We start from the raw sequence: 22457 nt of genomic DNA on the forward strand, positions 1-22457 counted from the left end.
CACGCTATAACTAAGTTTTAATTAAGTCACATTCCTGGAGACAACATTACGGTCGACATACTTCACGAAGCCCAAAACCCATCGATCTGCACTTATCCAAATGGTACAATTAGAAACTTGCACTTCAGTTAAGGGGAATAGGGAACTGGGCGTTCAAAAATTCAGACAGTTTTAGTCCTTGACCCAAAAACTACATATATACGTAGGCGTCGAGTATTGTAGCACACCGCAACAGTTGCCGTTTCATTGTGGGAGTGCCCGTTAACGGTAATGCGATTCAACGAGCACTGACAGCCCCGAAACACATTTGAATATTATTAACAGGAAGGAAAATAAAGATACGAGTGACTTTAAACATTCTAAAAAATTCTGTTTCCCCCGTGGTTCGTTTAAAAAAAAATATTTTCCTACCATTCTATACCAGACCAGAGAACAGCCACAGATAAGTGAATTGTCTCGTTTCCGAATCGCTCTTTGTGCGTGGGCCGCAAAGCCCGAAATACCGTGGACGTCTAGCTGAAACATGACAGAGACGGGCCTACGTGCGACGCGCCTGACGCTGCCCACGGAGACCGGAAGCGATGCGCCCGTTCGCCCATATAGCCTGTACCACACTGCGTGTCCGGTTTTCGGACCATGCTTGCGTACGCGACCTCCACACCGGAAGTGGTCGGCAGCGCTTCCGGTTCACGTCTCCCAATGCAGTGACGCCGTACGACTGAAGCGTGGGAAACGAATTAAACCAAAACAGCAAAGGAATCGATTCCACTAAAAAAAAAAGAAGAGAACGATTACAAAAGGATAAATGAATGACCAGCACTGACTTTGCATAAAACGATCGTAAAAGAGGCGCCGGGCTGGTTGAGAGGTATGCGCTGTGAAGCGGTATTTTATTTATCCGTGACGAGGACGGTGTGGGCGAGGGGTGCTTCCAGTCCGACGCTTGGAGCTGGAATCAAAGCAAAACAGATCACAGAAAAAGAAGGTAAGCGTGGCGTCGGCCGCTGATCAAACTCTGTCCCCGGCTGCTCGGTCCCCGTTCGCTGGCCTCCGATGACCGCGGTCAGTTGAACGGCTTCGTTGCTGGATAACGGTCAGCAGCGGCAACACCGGTGGCGACGCATGGCGGCTGCTTTAGAGGATAGAACGCGAGTCCTGGTAAGTGCAAGCCGACGCTTACATCGTGTGTTGTTAAGCCGCGTGTAAGTGGGGAAATTGGTAAACACTTTGCCAAGTGCGCTTTCAGTTTAGTGCCATTGGAACGTTATCGAACTAACTTTTCACGTTTGTTGCCTGTGGCGTATAAACCACAATGGAGCCAAAAAATGAAAGAAAGAAAGGAGCATCACTTCAGCACATAAATGCTCATGAGTCCAGCCTAGCCTTTCACCGGTCCCCCTTAAGTATAGTGTATCGAACCACAAAATTGCCCACACAACAGGAATCAGTGAAGGTTAGGAGCTGTGTTCCCGCATTTAGTTTCCTTGCGACATGGCGCGACATTGAAGAGGACAAGATATTTCTGCAGCCCTGTTGTAAATCCGTGGGCACAGACAAATGGTTTTGCTTAGCAGACACTATATAAAGTTTGACGAGGGTTGCTGCATTAAACAGCAGTCACACTCAACCGTCTATCGAGTTGCTTTTATATTTTTTGCCATCAATGTCTTATTTTGCAATGTCGAAATTCACCAACTTCATGCATTATGCGTGCCTTTCTCTAATTCCGAAGTGACGGAATATGATAATGCACCTGTGTTTGAACTACACCTACTGTAAGCTGCACGTACTGAGTCATCTATGGCGGTGAAAATTGATATATTATGCACTAGACTGAAATGTACCGCTATTTTATGAAGTAGGGCATTTACACACCTCTGTAAACCTTTCAGCAACTTCAATGTTTTATTTATCGGATAAATTGCTATAATACATGCCATTTACAGAACTGCGGAATCTCTTTCTTGGTGGAGGGTTAAGGATATTTAATCCCGCAATGCCTGAACACCCTTTCAAACTTGAGAAACTAAAACATCTTGTTCGCATTGATTCCTTGCCATGGAGAGTATATTTCTCCGATGAAAAAAGTGCAATGATGATTAAGAAAACATTACTAGTACGGTAATTACTTCCTTAGTAATTCGTCTGAGAATTCGTCTTAGTTATCCACAGCTGAGATAACTCCCTCCTCCTTCTGCATATAAAAACTATTGGTTCTCCATTGGGTTCCGAGCACTTGGATCAGAGCGTTTAAGCATCCAATTCGGCGTAACAAAAGTGATACGCTGGGCTTTGGGTACTGTGTTTTGATACTTGGATATTTTAGGAGATTTCACTGAGAACTTAGAAGCTCTAAATGAAAATTATGGCGTTTTCCTAAATTCGGTAGCTTTGGTTATTTTCTCATAAACGCAACAAATTTCTCCCTGATTAGTGCAGCAGTTGTCTACTGAAAGCTTATCAGAGTCTCACATGTATTTGATAGAAAAATCTGAATTGATAAAATTATCTGTGGTAAAGCGCCCTCTAGAGAGGTTCAAGACTTTGACGGGCTGAAAGTAATGATGATAGAATGAATATACCTGTAACGAACAATGAATTTGTAATGTACAATAACTGAAAACAATGAGAACTATTTAGGTTTTGTTTTTGTAATTTCAAATTGAAATAACTGCGCGCATTGAATACGTCGCTGACAATATATCTGGTGGTTACCGAACGCAATGAACACTTGGCAGCTGAATGCGCATCCTGCTTATCTCCGCGCGAAAGTTGGAATTTTGGAAACGTCCTTAAAATCTATCCCTGACTGCTGCGCCAAGATAACTGTTGACTTTTCATCAAGCAGAGTCATTCCCCATATATGCGAAATCTTCACCAGTAAGTTAAGTGTATGCAGCACGGAAAGAAAGTATTCACTGCATTTACTGTTTATAAATAGTATTCCTGAGATGAAAATATCGGACACAGGCTGAAGAATTCGGTTTTCACCACACAGCATACGAATTTAAAGACTAGGTGAAGGGGTGTACACGCAGCCGCTAAGGCACTATGGACTTTATGTGAAGTACAGGCTCTGGAAAGATATTCGTAGACTGGTGGGCTGAAATCTATATATAGTACCGCGGCTTTATTTACGAAATCTTCAGAGCAAAACTTCCCGCCGTGCACCGTAACTTGGTGGGTTCTAGCTGCAGCGTTGCACGATGGATGGGCTCCGGAGATTGAGCAAACTGAAGCCGCCCGGGTGTCCCGTGATTTAACCCGATATGTGACCCGCTAAACTCTAATTAACACAGCGTGGACAAATAAACTGACAAGAATGAAAAAAATACAACGAACAGCGCCTGTTCTTTTGCTCCTTTCATTCTTGTGACTGTGTTAGCGCTGCCTTACTTGAAGGGGTGCTGAAACATTTTTCTTTGAAGCCGCAAGAACATCATTCTTTATTCTTTAATTCAGTTCCTATCAACAGCTGTAAACTCTTGGCAAGAGGTCACTAGTACACACAAGAGAATGAGCCTATTAACACATGAACATAATAACACGTTAACACAGAACGGCATTTCCACGAATATCGCATGCTAAAGTGAGTACAAGGGACATCAGCCTATATAAGAAATTTGAAAAGAAGATGCACTTGCTGAACTCATTTTTGTCAAGCACTCCTGTGCACCAACTTCGCACCAACACTGAACTGAAAACGTCCATGTCCGATGAATTGACGCTGCACCTCTGCAGCAACCATGCCATGGGGCAAGTTAGAGAAAGATTACGACAAAACACGCCAGAACATCTGCTGATCTTTAATGATGGTACCTGAAACTGCAGCGATGTTAGTAACATATGACAATCAGCCAGCCCAAGCGCCACTTGCCGCAAGAAATTTAAACCACCCAGAGTCTTCTGTCACGAAAAGAAAGCATAGTTAAGTCAGCTAACAGGCTTGAGCAGCCATAGTATCGCAGTCGACAATACATGTGTCGTAGTAACTGCGGACGATTCCACCCTGGACGATTTCCATTAAGTTACTTTCATGGGTACTAATAGAATTCCCCACCATAGATAAGCAAACTCCATTTGCGTTCTGACTAGTGCGCAGAATAATGGTCTGAAAGATTGAGGATGCCACAGCCTTTTTCGCGAGTCTAGATATTAAGCCTGAATGTCTTATGGCACGACTGAGAATACAGGATACATGAATGTGAAAATGGCGCCTTGAATCTACGTAAACCCAATGATCGCGAAGAACAGGCGCACGACGAATGCTATCAGCCGACAAAGTGTAATTAAAATGTAACGAGCAACGAGTTGTGTGCCTCCCAGGAACATATTACCAAATAAATTTTGCAAAAAAGCTGTACCAGAGCCATATTCCCCTTTCTTATTCCACCTCAACGTCCTTCGTTCCGATGGGCCTGGGCTGTGCCGATGAAAGGAATCAGCCCCTATGTTATGGTCGTCCGATCCGTGGTTTGGAATTTTTTCAGAGCGTGACCCCTCTTTTCGACCGTGTGAGGTCGGTAGCACGAATAACAGCTCACCAACGGATGCCATGTCGGTGGCCAGGTTGCGCATTTTTGTAGGGGAGCTGCGGGACCTGCCAGTGGCAAACTCGCCCTTTTACATTTCAGGGGACCCCTCACACCGTACCCGGGAAATAGAGGTTGCCTTTGGTACCTTTCAAACAAATATGGCGACTGCCGCGGCGTGACAACGTCAGCGAAGTGATGACGGGAGAGCCCCGTAGAGTCAATAACCTTTTCTGCACATATGGAAGATGTGGACCAGACACTGCCACTCCATGGAAAAAGCACTACCCAGGAGCACGCCTTCACCCGATGCGAGAGTAAGATGAGCCTGTGGCCTGACCAGTTATTGGCCAATACCAACCCTCAGTGGGAGTCTTGCATGTGGCATATATATGCAAGGCGCCGACAGCTTCAAAATTGGGCGAGGAGAAGGCCTGTGTTTAAAAAAAAAATGGAACGACGAAGAAGAAACAATATCGTTGGAATGAAAAAGGCGTATATCGAGGATGGCATGACGTCAATGAGATGTTAGTCCTTACTTATGATGATGGTATAACGACAACAACGTCGCGATGACGGTGAAGTGAGGACAATGAGATGACAATGACTGTATGGCGTCGATGGCATAACGACAACAACGTCGCTATGACGGTGACATGAGGACAATGAGATGACAATGACTGTATGACGTCGATGGCATAACGACAACAACGTCGCGATGATGGTGACATGAGGACAATGAGATGACAATGACTGTATGATGTCGATGGCATAACGACAACAACGTCGCGATGACGGTGACATGAGGACAATGAGATGACAATGACTGTATGACGTCGATGGCATAACGACAACAACGTCGCAATGACGGTGACATGAGGACAATGAGATGACAATGACTGTATGACGCCGATGGTATAACGACAACAACGTCGCGATGACGGTGACACGAGGACAATGAGATGACAACAACTGTATGACGTCGATGGCATAACGACAACAACGTCGCGATGACGGTGACATGAGGACAATGAGATGACAATGACTGTATGACGTCGATGGCATAACGACAACAACGTCGCAATGACGGTGACATGAGGACAATGAGATGACAATGACTGTATGACGTCGATGGCATAACGACAACAACGTCGCGATGACGGTGACGCGAGGACAATGAGATGACAACAACTGTATGACGTCGATGGCATAACGACAACAACGTCGCGATGACGGTGACATGAGGACAATGAAATGACAATGACTGTATGACGTCGATGGCATAACGACAACAACGTCGCGATGACGGTGACATGAGGACAATGAGATGACAATGACTGTATGACGTCGATGGCATGACAACGACGGTATGAAGACAACTGGATGAAGAAACGAAAATGACGATGGCACAGTTAAGACGGCATTACAATAACGCCATAACAACGGAAGCACGATAGCGTCTATGCGATGACGACGCAGTGATGACGACGGCACGAAAATGGCGGCGTAATCGCGATTGATTGACGACAGCATGATTACGATAGAGAGAAGAAGAAGGAATTACGTCGATGGATAGATGAAGGTGGTATGAAGACAACGACACCACGGCAACGGGATGATGATACTGAAGTGATGATGATGGTGAAATGACAGCGTGACGACAACGACGTGATAATGACATGACGATGACTGTGTGAGGAAGATGAAGTGTTGACGATGGCATGATTAGAGATGCAAAATTTCATGAAATATTGAGGCGCGTGAAAGAAACGACTTTCTTTCACGTTCTTTTTCAGAACCAAAGAATAGGCCATATTAATACTAACAATCAGGTGATAGAGAAATGTGCGGAATGTAACCAGCACTTATATATAGCTGTCATTGATTACGAGAAAGCGTTTGATTCAGTGGAAGCTTCAGCAGTCATTGGAGGCATTACGGAATAAGGGTGTAGACGAGACATACGTAAAAATACTGAAAGATATCTATAGCGTCTCCACAGCCACTGTAGTGCTCCTTCAAGAAAGCAAGAAAATGCTAATAATGAAAGGCATCAGGCAGGGAGATACGATCTCTCCAATGCTATTCACAGCGAGTTTACAGAAGGTATTCAGAGACATAGGTTGGGAAGAGTTAGAGATAAAAGTTAATGGAGAATGCCTTAGTAACTTGCGATCCGCTGATGATATTGCCTTGCTTAGTAACTCAGGGGACCATATGCAATGCATGCTCACTAACCTGGAGAGGCAAAGCAGAAGGGTGGGTCTAAAAATTAATCTGGAGAAAACTAAAGTAAGCTTTAAAAGTCTCGGAAGAGAACAGCAGTTTACGATAGGTAGCGAGGAACTGGAAGTGGTAAGGCAATACTTAGGGCAGGTAGTGACCATGGATCCGGATCATGAGACTGAAATAATCAGAAGAACAAGAATGGGCTGGGGTGCCTATAGCAGGCATTCTCAGATCATGAACAGCAGGTGACCATTATCCCTCAAGAGAAGAGTGTATAATAGATGTGTCTTACCAGTACATACCTACGGGGCAGAGACCTGGAGACTTACGAAAAGGGTTCTACTTAAATTGAGGACGATGCAACGAGCTATGGAAAGAAGAATGATAGGTGTAACGTTAAGGGATAAGAAAAGAGCAGATTGGGTGAAGGAACGAACGCGAGTTAATGACATCTTAGCAGAAATCAAGAAAAAGAAATGGGCATGGGCAGGACATGTAATGAGGAGGGAAAATAACCGATGGTCATTAAGGGTTACGAACTGGATTCCAAGGGAAGGGAAGCGTAGCAGGGAACGGAAGAAAGTTAGATGGGTGGATGAGATTAAGAAGTTTGCAGGGACAACATGGCCACAATTAGCACATGACCGGGGTAGTTGGAGAAGCATGGGAGAGACCTTTTCGCTGCAGTGGGCGTAGCCAGACTGATGATGATGATGATACACAGCTTCGCTGGTCACTTTCTTCAGAGAGTGGAAGGGCACTGAGTTTTTGTTTAGTGTTGCTAACTTGCCTTCCCTAGTGTAGGCACGTCTGCGCATGGCCTTTCCGGTGGCACAGAATGCATTAGTGGATAATTGTCAGATTTTCTCGTCGCATCTGACCCCATCGATGCAATTGTACTAATTGACCCGGAACACCGAGCAGAAACGCTCCTCGACGGAACAGAGTGGTCGAAAGGGAACGCCAGCTGCCATAGTAGTTCGTGAGGCGTTGCGTTAGGGGCCAGTGCATCGCCGCGATGCCATGGCAAGCTTGTGTTATGCGCGCGTTCCTTGTTCCCACAAGCTCTGGCCTGCGTTCTAACTGTGCCTTGGTAAGGCCCGATGTAAACGCGTTCGCTTGCCCGCGAGGTCGAAGGACGCTCGGCAGCGTCTAATTGGACATTGGGTCGCCCCAAGATCTCAAGTAGGCCCACATTCCAAATTTCAATTTGGCCCGCCCCCTAATTTAAGTATGACCTCCGACGAATTTCATGTAGCCCACCCAAAAATTTCAAGTTGGCACATCCCCAAATTTAAGTAGGTCCGCCACAGAATTCAACTTGGCGTAGCCTTAGATTTTAAGTTGGCCCACCTCGAAATGTTTGTGGCATTGCTAGCGCGTTCTTCGTCGTCTTCTTCCGCAACTGGCTGGCTCTGCCTTGAAACCGATCGTCTTAGGCTATGGGGGAAGGACGGACAGTTTTCTCGTCAGGTAACCATAGAAATGCTCATGCATTTTAAAGTGTTGTTTAATCTAGCGAGGATGGTTGTAAATGTAAGCGAATAGTTTATGGGGCGACCTTAGAAATCATATAGACACATTACGAAGGCTTCCGTAGTATACAACTGAGATCGACAACGGTGTTTGACGATAGCGCCGTGAATTATCCTCGACATGTTTTTTTTTAAATGGCATGGCAGCGTGACGACGATGAGGGCTACGATGGTGGTGCCACGAGAATGGTGTGATGATGATGGAGTGACGGCCATGCGGATCATGATGGCTTGAAGACCACGAGCGCATCAGTATAAATACATGACAACAACGGAATCACGACAGCGGGACCCCGACGCAGGCACGGTGTCAACGCTGGTGACTACAACGTGATGATCATGGTGTGACAGCGTTTGTGCATTTGAGGTTCCTACTCCACTCTGTTACGCGGCAGAGCTGCTTCGGACATTTGCTTTAAAATCTTGGGGATATCCCATGCCCTTTTAGGGTCGTTCTATGCGAAGCTGTCTTGAGAGGAACGAATGAAACGGCGCTTCTAAACAAGAGAAGCCCAGCGGACTTCAAAGATGAACGTGCCCGGAATATGTCACCTTATAGGCTGCCAGAGAAATGTGAGACAGCTCCAGCACCGACTGCAGCATCTGCACCTTCAAACGCTATTAAGTTCTCAGGTGACAGTGCGTAAGCATGACAGAGCTAATTGGCGTTCGGCGATAAATGTGGCCTGCAGCGATGTTGCACTGGGACTGCTGCCCTTTAGGTAGGCAGAGAAAATCAGAGCACCTACCATGGAAACATTCGAAAGATTCAAAGAACGTTACTGGCTTTAAATATCCTTTCGCCGTTTACAAACGTGGGCTCTGCGCAGCTTCCAGTTTTTCTCAGTGACGTGATGAGAAAAAAATTATTTCAACAACATGCGATACGAACGACAAATCACAATGACGGCACAATTGCGCCAGGATGATAACAGAAACAAAGTACGAGGTATTGTACACACCGCACCTTTTAGTCCTTACTCACTGACGGATAACCACATGTGTTTAGAAAAAGTTTATTTCGAAAAGATACGACACGAACACTGATTCACAATCACGGCACGATTACACCAGGACGATAACATATAAAAAACGAAACACGCCACATCTTGAAAGCAGTGTCCGAGTACTCACTCACCAACATATCATTACATAGACCAGCGGAAAGGCACCGTTACACATAAGCTAAATGTCACATGTATAAAATGATGTTCCGTATATACAGTGCGCACAACGGTTATGTACGGCGATGATGTGACAGAACACATTAAACAACTTTTAAGTCATGTGCATATGATGTGTACATACAATAATGATCATGTATACGAAAGCATACACACATAGAAATCACGGGTACCTACACTCTATCTACATTAAACGAATACTTATGATGGCCTGGCTACAAAAACCAGGCTGGTCGAAAATTAAGCCATACGCGTCCATCAGCCACCGACAGGAAACGGCATGACCACTGACGAAGGAACTGTTCTTCTCCAAGGAACAACTCCTCCGGCATAAGCGACAGTAGGTCAGAGTAGAGCCTCCCCAGAAGTGGAAACATAGCGCGGGGACCACGTCCTGCGGCAACTGCCTCGCACCAGTTAGGCCATAGACAAAAAATTGGAGGACGCTTAAGCTTCACCTTCAAGAGTGGAACGCGACAGCGTTCCCGTCGACCCGCCAAGGGGTGTAAGACAATGGGCTACGGCGCAGCGACTACGCGCCCCGCATCGGATGCGGTGAGCGTCGAGCAACGCAGCGTTCGGTGCGGCAACGAAATGTGCGCCTGAGCAAGCGACGCACGCCTGAGCCTTAAACAGCTCGTTTCTAAGGCAACACCGCGTTCACTATAGGCACTTTTGTACCGCTTTGAAGCATCGAACTCGTGGCTCAGTGAGTGCTACTTCCGGCCACCGAGCGTGACGGACGTGCGATGACGGGCTCCGTCGGAGCGGCTACAGCGGCCATGCCTGGTCGCGGAAACAGGGCTATTGCATCGGACAACGAATACCAGGTCGTACTGCCTACTTTGCCTACAGGTCGTCTTGTCTTAAATACCGTTTTCCTGCACGGGGACATCAGTGCCCGCCCATACCGGGTGGAAGATTTTCGTGACGCGCTCGCTCCACTTTCGCTCCTGCCAGAAGTTATCGCCTTAGGCGCGTACCGCATGAGTCATGTGTGGGCGGTTACATTCAAGGATGCCGACGCCGCGAAGAAGATTGTCAACATCGGCGAGTTGAAAGTGAAAAATGCGAGATGTCTCGTGATCGACCCTGAAAACCGGGATGTTCGAATGAAGCTGCACTGGCTCCTTCACAGCGTACCAGACGAAGACGTGCGTCTTGCCTTCTCGCCATTTGGGAAGGTGACCGACATCTCAAGAGAGCTGTGGCGCGCTCACGGCGTGTCTGATAAGGGGTCAACTACGAGGATGGTGACCTTGAAGTTGAACGCTGGCGTGAAGCTCGACGACTTGCCGCACCAGGTGAACGTTGCTGGAGAGCTGGCGCTTGTCGTCGTATCGGGCCGGCCACCCCTGTGCCTTCGCTGCCGTGGCACAGGTCATATTCGGCGTGACTGTCAAATTCCACGGTGTGGTTCGTGCCGTCGCTTTGGACACGACGAGGGCCACTGCGCACGGACGTACGCCAGCGTCGCCGGGCCAGTGAGCAGTGATGAGACGTCAGCACTTCTCATGGATGAGGCTGACGCGGAGGAGGCATCGAAAGAAGCTAGCGGATCAGCGGTGCAGGAGGCCACGTCGGCTGCTCCTAGGGCGCATCAGTTGGACGCGCAACCCAAGGCTCGCGCATCTACTGGACAGACGCCTCTACCTCCGGCACAGGACGCCGTGGCGGCGTCGAAGAACGCAGCGGAAACGCCTGACGCGTCTTCGGAGAACGCCACCCAACCGGTGGCGAGCCCATGGACTCTTCCCCTGAAGGGTCCAGCCACATGGCCGGAAAGCGGTCGCACGATGAGGCCGTGAGCAAGGCGTCGCAACAGGATGAAATAGGCGGTGATGAGCCTCCTTTTAAAGCAGCAGGTACGAGGCGAGCGTCCTGGAAACTGCGGCCGAACATTCCGGCCGATTCACGGCAGGCGGGGAAACCGCCTCCGTAGTTTCGTGCTGTAGATCCCGAAATGGGGTTTGGGGGCGTGCGATGTTGTCGTGGGGGTAGACACCATAAGATAGGGTTTCTTTTCTCTCGATATGGCGATCAACCGTCCTGAAGCACTACGTGTAGCGACTCTGAATGTACGAGGTCTTGGAGCAAGAAGGCGACAGTGTCAACTTAGTCGCCTTCTCTTAGAAAACAATCTACACGTGGTGGCAATCCAAGAAACCAAAATTGATAGCCAGGAAGCGACTGATCGAATGGTGTCCACTTTCCGTCAGCATTATGATGTTTGTGTGTGTCATTCTGTCGGTGCCTCTGGTGGTTGTGCCCTTTTCATCCGCAATAGTGTCGGTATAACTGTGCAATCGCTCTTTTCGTGCCAAAGTGGACGCCTCCTGGTTGTCGATTTTTTCCAATATGGTCTGAATTTCCGTGTCATTTTTGCTTACGCTCCAAATGTAGAGGCGGAGAGAAAAGAGTTTTTTGAGCGTTTTCAGATGTATCTCGATTGTGAAAAAGTACTAGTTTTTTTGGGGGACTTCAATTCTGTTTGTCGTTCGGTAGACCGTGTAAAAGGTTTGCCAGTGCGAGATAAGAGTTCGGAGGTCTTGAATGTTGTAGTTCACGACCACAACTTAGAAGATATTGGAAGTGTTGTCACAAATGGTGCGCGTCCGCAATTCACACATTTTCAAGGCGATAGCCATGCACGATTGGACAGGCTGTATGTGTCGCTTGAACTTGTGCCACTATGCACATCGTACGAGGTTAAGCCAGTGTCTTTCAGTGACCATTGTCTAGTTATTGCATAAAAAAGAAAACAAAAAGTACTTCAAGTGGGAACTTTGGAAACTTAATGCGAAATTGGTGGAGGATCAGGTTTTCGTTAAAGATGTAGATGAGAAGCTAAAGAAGCTGCTCGCAGTGCAATCTTTAAGTATTGGCGTAGAGTGGGAGGAGTTTAAGCAATTAGTAAAAATGAAAGCCATCGAAAGAAGTAGCACATTGCGTTATGAAGACAAACGAAACGAAACACTGCTTCGTGAGCAACTTGAATTTCTTACGAGTATAGAATGCTCCCAACCAGGTACTTACACCAACGAAATAAGAAACATAAAAATTCAGTTAGAGAGAATCGATGCAGAAAAGTACAGAGCGGCGGTCATCCGTGCACGGGCCGAGATGCTGTGGGCCGGTGAAACGCCCACAAAACGTGCGTTATCGGACGAAAAACAATACGCTTGCAATAAGGAAATACGGCAAATAAGAAACGGTAATGACGTTTCGGAGGACCACAGGGTAATCAAACGCGTCGTCGCTGATCATTTCAAAGAATTGCTAAGTCGACCACGCACCATTATAGGGGGCTTTAAAGCGGAATTCCTGTCGTTACTGCCAAAGCTGGAAGAAGAAGAAAGAACGCGTTTGGAACAGCCAATTTCCATGAAAGAAATAGAGGATGCAATAGATGCACTACCTGTCGGCAAGGCACCCGGCCCTCATGGCCTAGGTGTAGCATTTTATAAAACATTCAAAACAATTATAGCCCAGATTCTACTCAAAGTTATCGCCGAATCGTATCAGTAAAAACATATACCACTGTCCTTCACAACTTCGCACCTCGTTCTCATCCCAAAAACTGAGGCACCTGAAAAACGTCACTTGGTGGGGTCTTATCGCCCGATAAGCCTTACCAACGTCGACTACAAGATATTTATGAAGGTATTGGCCAAACGATTGCAGGGTGTGATAACGAGGCTGGTTGGCACGCATCAGACCTGTGGTATAAAGGGTAGAAGCATCGCCACGAACATACACGTAGCTCGAAGTGTGCTAGAATGTTGCGATGTATTTGGCGATCGAGTGGCAATGATGCAACTAGATCTCGCTAAAGCCTTCGACCGTGTTTCCCACGATGTTCTCTTCGCCATATTGGAGCATTGCAACGTGGGAAGCGTAATAACAGATGGTGTCAGGATGGCGTATGCTAACTGCTCAAGTCGGGTCATTGTGAACGGGGACCTGACAGACAGCGTGCAAGTGCTGTCTTCTGTCAGGCAGGGATGTCCGCTGTCGCCCCTGCTATTCGCGGCTTACCTTGAGCCTTTGTGCAAGGCCATCCAAAACAATGAACGGATAACTGGCTTCAGGTTACAGTCCACACAGGTGAAAATATTGGCGTATGCCGATGACATCGCCATATTCTGTTCAAATAGAAATAGTATTTGTGAAGCCGTGGCGGTAGTTGAATCCTTCTGCAAGTGCACCGGGGCGCAAATAAACTGGGAGAAGAGTTATGGGTTTTGGCATGGTGAATGGGAAGAAACGCCAGACTGCTTCGCTCGACTTCGGTGGTCAACCACTGCAACAACCTATCTAGGCGTGCCTCTCGACTCTTATCGCGACCCGGAGCCGTACTGCAATGAACAAGTGGCGAGAGCAAAGGAAAAGACTAACGCGTGGCAGGGGCGACAGCTGTCAATGTTCTCGCGCGCCACGGTCTGTAACCTATTTCTTACGTCCAAGATATGGTATGTCATGAATGTGTTGTGTGCTTCGCGGATCAACATCCAAAAAATTCACCGTATCTTCGCCGTTTTCATATGGGCATCGACTTGGGAAAGGTCCAGCCGCACAAACTTGTTCTTGCCAGTAAAGAAAGGGGGCCTTGGGTTGGCACATTTATTTGTGCGACAAGTTGTGTCGCGCTTTATGTACCTTCGCGACCAGAATGATGTGTTCCTTCGCACAGTCATGCAAGTGCTTTTATGTCGTCACCTTCCAGGATTTGTTGTATGCTCGTGTGAAGCAATGCATGGTTCCGTTAAAGGTTACCTGCGAGAAGTCGTGCTCGCATACAGAATGTTGCATGTGCGGTTTTCTGTGCAGTATCTCGCCAATATTACTAGAAAAAAACTGTATAAGGACCTAATTTATACTATGCTCCCTGTACCGATTTACCGTATGTCTAACCGTGGAGGCCCAGGAGACGTCCTCAAAAGGGTTAAAAGAATGCTAGTACACGCTTCGGTAAAAACATTTTTCCTTAAACTACACACTAACACATTATCAGTTAAAACATGGATGCATAACAGGGGTATTTTTGTCCCGTGGTCCATTAACTGCTTCTTATGCAAGAAACCTGAAACGATAGAGCATGCGTTTCTAGATTGCTGGGATCCCATCTTTTTCTGGGATGTGCTACAAAGAACTTTAAAAGAAAGAGTTACCTTTAGATCCACATGGAATAAGATTCTTACCGGTAGAAACGGAGGCTTTTCCGTATGACGCTATAATGCTCCTGGGCCTCCACAGTTTGTGGAAAGCTAGAGCGCAGTTCAACAATGGTGATGTCAATTCGCGGCCTACACGTGATCACTTCATTGAATCTGTAGTACGGTTCAGGGATGTCCATCGGGCACTCCCTGAACAACCAACATGGATTGACATGCTTGATAAACTTGCATCATTGAAAAAATTTTGATATGTCGTGCCAGCAAAATCCTTGTTGACATATTTTTCCTTTTCTGTATTGTTTGTGTATGTCAAAGCCGGCAATAAAGAAAAAAACAAAAAACTCGTGGCTCAGTGGTAGCGTCTCCGTCTCACACTCCGGAGACCCTGGTTCGATTCCCACCCAGCCCATCTTGCAAGTTGTTTTTTATTCATGAAGTACCTGCTGGCATTTATCGCTCACGGCCAACGCCGACGACACCGGCTTGACACCGGCGACACCGGCCTTAACGCTGTCGCGTTAAAATGCCCCCGCAGCAATTAAAAGTCGTGCGAAGCGGCCACGTGAGCAGCGACCAGATGTAACAAAGCAATTAAGAGGAAGCTTTAGCTCTGGCCCAACTCCGACGTGGCCTATTCAAATACATGTAAAACGCAAGAATGTTTCTGTGAGATAAACCTTGGACCGATTTTAATGACCTTTGTTGCACTTGAGAGAAAAAGTTAAATTATAGTGAGTGCTGGAAGCGGGATTTTGATTTAGGTCCTGAATTTTGGTAAACATATTTTCAAAATTTGAAAGTTTGAAAAAAAATAGAAGCACGATGTTTACAAATTCATAGCTGTGCATCAAAAGCAGACATCGCGGTTCTGCAAACGGCATCCATTAGATAATTCAAAGCGGATAAATTTGATACGTCATTTTATAGCTTACGTGAATTTTTTACGTTGTTTACAAGGGTTCTGCAAAAGCTCTATTTCCATATTACTAATTTTTTTAGATTCATGTCTAACACAAGTTTTGTCCGCTTTAGATGTACTACCAGATGCAACTCCCACAATTGTATTATCGTTTTTCTTTGCTGAGTTACAGACTTGTAAACTTCGTGGTTAACTTTTTCAGAATTTTCAATTTTGCCAATTTTTTATAAACAGTTAAAGACCTAAATTGAAAATTCGAAACAAACAGTCACTAGATTTTAAGTTCTTCTTTTGAATGCAGCAAACCTCATCAAATTTGGTGCAGTGGTTGCTGAGAAAAAATTGGCCGGGGCTTAGCTAAGGTTAACCCTGGATATCTCGAAGCGAAAAGGTTCGGTGATGCTTATGATTTAGCGTATGGTTATGCTTACGGTTTAGCCTATGGTTATGCTTACGGTTTAGCTTATGGTTATGCTTTATGGTTTAGCCTATGGATGTGCTTACGGTTTAACTTATGAATATGCTTATGGTCTAAGTTATGCATATGCTCACGGTTTAGCTTATGCTTTATGATTTAGCCTATGGTTATGCTTACAGTTTCACTTATGGATTTGCTTTGGTTAGCTTATGGTTATGCTATACGTGTTCCTTGTGTAGTTATGAAAGTTGCTTATCAATTATATATACCATAAGTTATGCAGGATTATTAAACTTCTTTATTCATCATCGTTGGGCACATTGGCTTGCGATTTCTGTACAGCCATAAACACAGCTCTCGGTATCGGTGCTATCATTCTCTTCTCCTTCCATGTGGAATGCGCGCGCCTATTCTCTGGCAAGCGGTTATATAGTCGGCCTCCGCGATAAACACGCGCTTGCGGCGAACGTCAAACGATGACGTATAGCGCGCGGCAGTGGCCACTTGCGTCGACTCCGAACACGCTTAAAGGGACACTAAAGTGAAAAATGATTTCTTCTGCCATCAGTAAATTACCGTTCTACAACACCAAAAACGTCACTCTTACAACGCTAAGTCGTTTGGTAAGCCAGAAAAAGCGCAAGAACGAAATAAGGGTGGCGACGCCTATACTTAAGTTCCCGAACTTGGGGGCTGTGACGTCTTGGATTTTGATGGCATCTTCGAGGGCCTAATAATGACATATAGCGGTACAGATTGACTACAATGTGTTCTAAAGGAACCAAATATTAAACATGGCAAGTTTCGGCAACCTTTATTCAGCCAACGTCGCCCAAATGCGAAAACACACTTTGGAATCTCAGACGTCACGATGACGTACAGGCGCTGGGGTTTCGGCGTGAAATTCAAATACCGATACTCGGACCTTCATTTTCGCATCTAATAATCAAACATTTTTTTTAAATGACTGCCTGCAGGGTTCTCAAACAATGCGTCATTAGTCTAAACTGATTTATTGTTTAGCTTTAGTGTCCCTCTAAGGAGCGAATTGCGACCTACCCCGGCTCGCGCCAAGCGCGGTGTTGGCTAGCGTAGTGAAGCTCTTCGCTTCAAACCAAATTCTCAATGTACACCCGGCCACAAAATATTACGGACCATGAAATTTGAGAAAAAGCTGAATATCTCCACAACCTCACAACGCAACCCGGTTTTTGCATTTCGGGCATCGGCTAGAATATGTTAAGAACATTTTCGTATACAGTTCTACTGGCTACTGCTACAGGCTGCTTGGAAATTGAACGCTTTCTGCGATCCCGTGGTCCGTAAACTTTTGTGGCCGGGTGTACATGTATTGAGATAAGAGCACCCGTGCTAAAGCTTGGGAAAACCAGCTAGGAAGACGCTGACGAGGAAATTTATTCACCCGTAGGCACGCTTACAACTGTGGTAAAAACAAAAAGTACAATATGAGGTAGATCACATGTAATACACCATACTTGATGTTACCAGAACGATATCGGCAACAAAGTTCTAACGAAGCGGGGCGGTGCGTTAAAACCTAAACCCGCAGATTACGAACAGGTTTGTTGTGTACATAACAATACTTTTACAAATAAAGGTCGCCGTAAATTACATACAAAATTTATTGTATCATCCTTAAGGCAGAACGCGCATGTCTTTTATCTCTAAACTAAAAAATAGGCTTATCACGCAGCGAAACAACCTAAATGCGCGCTTTCTGTTCCGGCGCAGTTAACTGATAGAGGCCCGTGACCGGAAGTTTCTTGGGGCCGGTTGCTTTATGTTGCTGTTATCGCGCGAGCGAAACCGTCTAAAAAGGTACAAGAACATGCAGCACCACTTTATCAGTGACTGAAGTTTATGGGGATGGCAAAAAATTTAGTATAACATGTTTTGTTTTGTGAGCAAGGGTGAATGTCAATTAAAGAACTCGTTTTAAGTGAATGAGTCTTTGGCATCTGCTTCCAGGTTTCCGTGTCGCGCAAATACTGCGAAGATATTAGCACAAATGTCGAGCATGCTCCCAGGCTAATAATGGAGGTTGCGTAAGATGCCCTAAAGTTAAGTTTCGAACTGTCGTGGCACCGTTCCTGTCACTAAATCTTCCGCGGGACCTTAATGAAATTTCCGCAAGAGCGGACACTCCGATAGTGCCCGGCGGCCGAATTGACTGTAGCTGTAACTAGCTTCTCAGCATGACCATAGAACATGAAATTTCCGCAAGAGCGGACACTCCGATGGAGCCAGGCGGCCTTGAAGCGGATGGTATTAATATCTTCCGGTTTCGGTTCTGGGCGCGCGCCTTTTGAACGCCACTTGGTACACGCCGGCTCCGCTGATCGGCGCGGCATTTATTTATTTCGCTTCCACTGCTGAACTACGCGCGGCCTTGGCGCTGAGTCGTTTTATCATTGAGTAAAAATGATTGCGAACGATTTTTGCAAGCCTCCACCGAATCTCTGCCACGTGCAACTTCATAAAGAACGCAAGACGTCTTCTGAAATGATGAAATGTTTATTTTGCTCTATATAAATGCTCGCTCCGGGCTTCTTGTGCGCTCATCCGAAATTGTGGCGCCAGGTAAGCAGTAGTCATTGCCGCACGAAGCTCAACCGGATGTAATCAGCTGAAAAAAAAAAGTAAATTACAAACATGTATCATTTTGGTATATTGACCTAACAGGAATATTGCGTGTAGAGGCGCAACGTGCGTAAGTGGTGAATGGGCGGCATTACAGATAAATTCACTTTTAGATACATTTCTTAGCAAACAGACTGTTTCCAAACAATGCCATCAAATCTGAATATACGATTTTCAAGCATCTCTGCCTTCCCGGGCATAATTTCCCGCACTTTAAGAGCACAAATACACGGGTGACTGCGCGTTTCCAAAGCAACTTGGCCTCAGTCGACGCGATGGTACGCCAGATACACAGAGGTGGCCACAACACAGGCTCTCAGCCAGACCATGTTACGCGCTCGCAGTATGCCTTCTAGTCGCACTCAAGACAGATTCGTGGGTGCGAAGCCTGTTTTCAGTCGCTCAGAAGACAGAAATGTCAAGTTCTCGAGTTCCTCGGCGTAATGTTTCAAAATTCGAAAGTTTGACAGAAAAATAGAAGCACGATGTTTACAAATTCATAGCCGTGCATCAAAAGCAGATATCGCGGTTCTGTAAACGGCATCCATTAGATCATTTAAAGCGGATGAATTCGATACGTCATTTTAAAGCTTACGTGAATTTATTACGTTGTTTACAAGGGTTCTGCAAAGCTGTATTTCCATGTTACTAAATTTTTTGAGGTTCATGTGGAACACAAATTTTGTCCGCTTTAGGTGTACTACCAGATGCAACTCCCACAATTGTATTATCGTTTTTCTGTACTGAGTTACAGGCTTGTAAACTTCGTGGTTAACTTTTTCAGAATTTTCAATTTTGACAATCTTTTATAAAAACTTGAGGACCTAAATTGAAAATTCGAAACAAACAGTCACTAGATTTTAAGTTCTTCTTTTGAATGCAGCAACCCTCATCAAATTTGGTGCAGTGGTTGCTGAGAAAAAATTGGCTGGGGCTTAGCTAAGGTTAAGCCTGGATATCTTGAAGCAAAAAGGTTCGGTGATGCTTATGGTTTAGCCTATGGTTATGCTTGTGGTTTAGCCTATGATTATGCTTACCGTTTAGCTCATCGTTATGCTTTATGGCTCAGCCTAAGGATATGCTTACGGTTTAACTTATGGATATGTTTATGGTCTAAGTTATGGATATGCTCACGGTTTAGCTTATGGTTATGCTTTATGATTTAGCCTATGGTTATGCTTACAGTTTCACTTATGGATATGCTTTGGTTAGCTTATGGTTATGCTATACGTGTGCCTTCTGTAGTTATGCAAATTGCTTATCAATGATATGTGCCATGAGTTATGCAGGATTATTAAACTTCTTTATTCATCATTGCTGGGCACATTGTCTTGCGATTTCTGTATACAGCCATAAACACAGCTCTCTGTATCGGTACTGTCGCTCTCTTCTCCTTCCATGTGGAATGCGCACGCCTATTCTCTGGCAAGCGGTTATACAGTCGGCCTCCGCGATAAATACGCCTTGCGGCGAACGTCAAACGATGACGTATAGCGCGTGGCAGTGGCCACTTGCGCCGACACCGAACACGCTTAAAGGGACACTAAAGTGAAAAATGATTTCTTCTGCCATCAGTAAATTACCGTTCTACAACACCAAAAACGCCACTCTTACAACGATAAGTCGTTTGGTGAGCCAGAAAAAGCGCAAGAACGAAATAAGGGTGGCGACGCCTATACTTAAGTTCCCGCACCTGGGGGCCGTGACGTCTTGGATTTTGATGGCATCTTCGAGGTCCCACTAATAACATATAGCGGTACAGATTGACTGCATTGTGTTCTAAAGGAACCGAATATCAAACATGGCATGTTTCGGGAACCTTTATTCAGCCAACGTCCACCAAATGCGAAAACGTACTTTGGCATCTCAGACGTCACGATGACGTACCGGCGCTGGCGTTTCGGCGCGAAATTCAAGTACCGATACTTGGACCTTCATTTTCTCATCTAATAATCAAACATTTTTTTTAAATGACTGCCTGCAGGATTCTCAAACAATGCTTCATTATTCAAAACTGATTTATTGTTTCGCTTTAGTGTCCCTCTAAGGAGCGAATTGCGACCTACCCCGGCTCGCGCGGTGTTGGGCTAGCGTAGTGAAGCTTTTCGCTTCAAACCAAATTCTCAATGTACACCCGGCCACAAAATATTACGGACCATGAAATTTGAGAAAAAGCTCAATATCTCCACAACCTCACAACGCAACCTGGTATTTGCATTTCGGGCATCGGCTAGAATATGTTAAGAACATTTTCGTATACAGTTCTACTGGCTACTGCTACAGGCTTCTTGGAAATTGAACGTTACATGCGATCCCGTGGTCCGTAAACTTTTGTGGCCGGGTGTACATGTATTGAGATAAGAGCACCCGTGCTAAAGCTTGGGAAAGCCAGCTAGGAAGACGCCGACAAGGGAATTTATTCACCCGTAGGCACGCTTACAACTGTGGTAAAAACGAAAAGTACAATATGAGGTACGTCATATGTAATACGCCATACTTGATGTAACCAGAACGATATCGGCAAGAAAGTTCTAACGAAGCGGGGCGGTGCGTTAAAACCTAAACCCGCAGATTACGAACAGGTTTGTTGTGTACATAACAATACTTTTACAAATAAAGGTCGCCGTAAATTACATACAAAATTTATTGTATCATCCTTAAGGCAGAACGCGCATGTCTTTTATCTCTAAACTAAAAAATAGGCTTATCACTCAGCGAAACAACCTAAATGCGCGCTTTCTGTTCCGGCGCAGTTAACTGATAGAGGCCCGTGACCGGAAGTTTCTTGGGGCCGGTCGCTTTATGTTGCTGTTATCGCGCGAGCGAAACCGTCTAAAAAGGTACAAGAACATGCAGCACCACTTTATCAGTGACTGAAGTTTATGGGGATGGCAAAAAATTTAGTATAACATGTTTTGTTTTGTGAGCAAGGGTGAATGTCAATTAAAGAACTCGTTTTAAGTGAATGAGTCTTTGGCATCTGCTTCCAGGTTTCCGTGTCGCGCAAATACTGCGAAGATATTAGCACAAATGTCGAGCATGCTCCCAGGCTAATAATGGAGGTTGCGTAAGGTGCCCTAAAGTTAAGTTTCGAACTGTCGTGGCACCGTTCCTGTCACTGGATCTTCCGTAGGACCTTAATGAAATTTCCGCAAGAGCGGACACTCCGATAGTGCCCGGCGGCCGAATTGACTGTAGCTGTAACTAGCTTCTCAGCATGACCATAGAACATGAAATTTCCGCAAGAGCGGACACTCCGATGGAGCCAGGCGGCCTTGAAGTGGATGGTATTAATACCTTCCGGTTTTTGTTCTGGGCGCGCGCCTTTTGAACGCCACTTGGTACACGCCGGCTCCGCTGATCGGCGCGGCATTTATTTCTTTCGCTTCTACTGCTGAACTGCCCGCGGCCTTGGCGCGGATTCGTTTTATTAGTGAGAAAAAATGATTGCGAACGATCTTTGCAAGCCTTCACTTGATCTGTGCCACGTGCCATTTCGTAAAGAACGCAAGACGTCTTCTGAAATGATGAAATGTTTATTTTGCTCTATATAAATGCTCGCTCCGGGCTTCTTGTGCATTCATCCGTAATTGTGGCACCAGGTAAACAGTAGTCATTACCGTACGAAGCTCCACCGGATGTCATGAGCTGAAAAAAAAGTAAATCACAAACATGTATCATTTTGGTATATTGACCTAACAGAAATATTGCGTGTAGAGACGCAACGTGCGTAAGTGGTGAGTGAGCGGCATTACAGATAAATTTACTTTTACATACATTTAGTAACAAATAGACTTTTTCC

The 22457-nt window shown here is 45.7% G+C and overlaps 1 protein-coding gene across 2 annotated transcripts in view; it reads left to right on the forward strand.

Moving 5' to 3' along the window:
* Window positions 1-1054: 1054 nt before the first annotated feature.
* Window positions 1055-22457, forward strand: part of LOC135920993 (uncharacterized) — a 41356-nt gene continuing 19953 nt past the window's right edge. Inside the window, exon 1 of one of the 2 annotated variants that reach the window (XM_065455281.1) lies at window positions 1055-1158. In XM_065455281.1, coding sequence (XP_065311353.1) covers window positions 1123-1158 — 36 coding nt within the window. In that variant the 5' untranslated portion in view covers window positions 1055-1122. Of the gene's footprint in view, window positions 1159-21774; window positions 21943-22457 lie in introns of those variants that run through there. The other variant, XM_070521200.1, reaches the window with a different exon arrangement.

Source organism: Dermacentor albipictus, chromosome 7, assembly GCF_038994185.2.
Source record: "Dermacentor albipictus isolate Rhodes 1998 colony chromosome 7, USDA_Dalb.pri_finalv2, whole genome shotgun sequence".
NCBI classification, from domain to species: Eukaryota; Metazoa; Arthropoda; class Arachnida; order Ixodida; family Ixodidae; genus Dermacentor; species Dermacentor albipictus.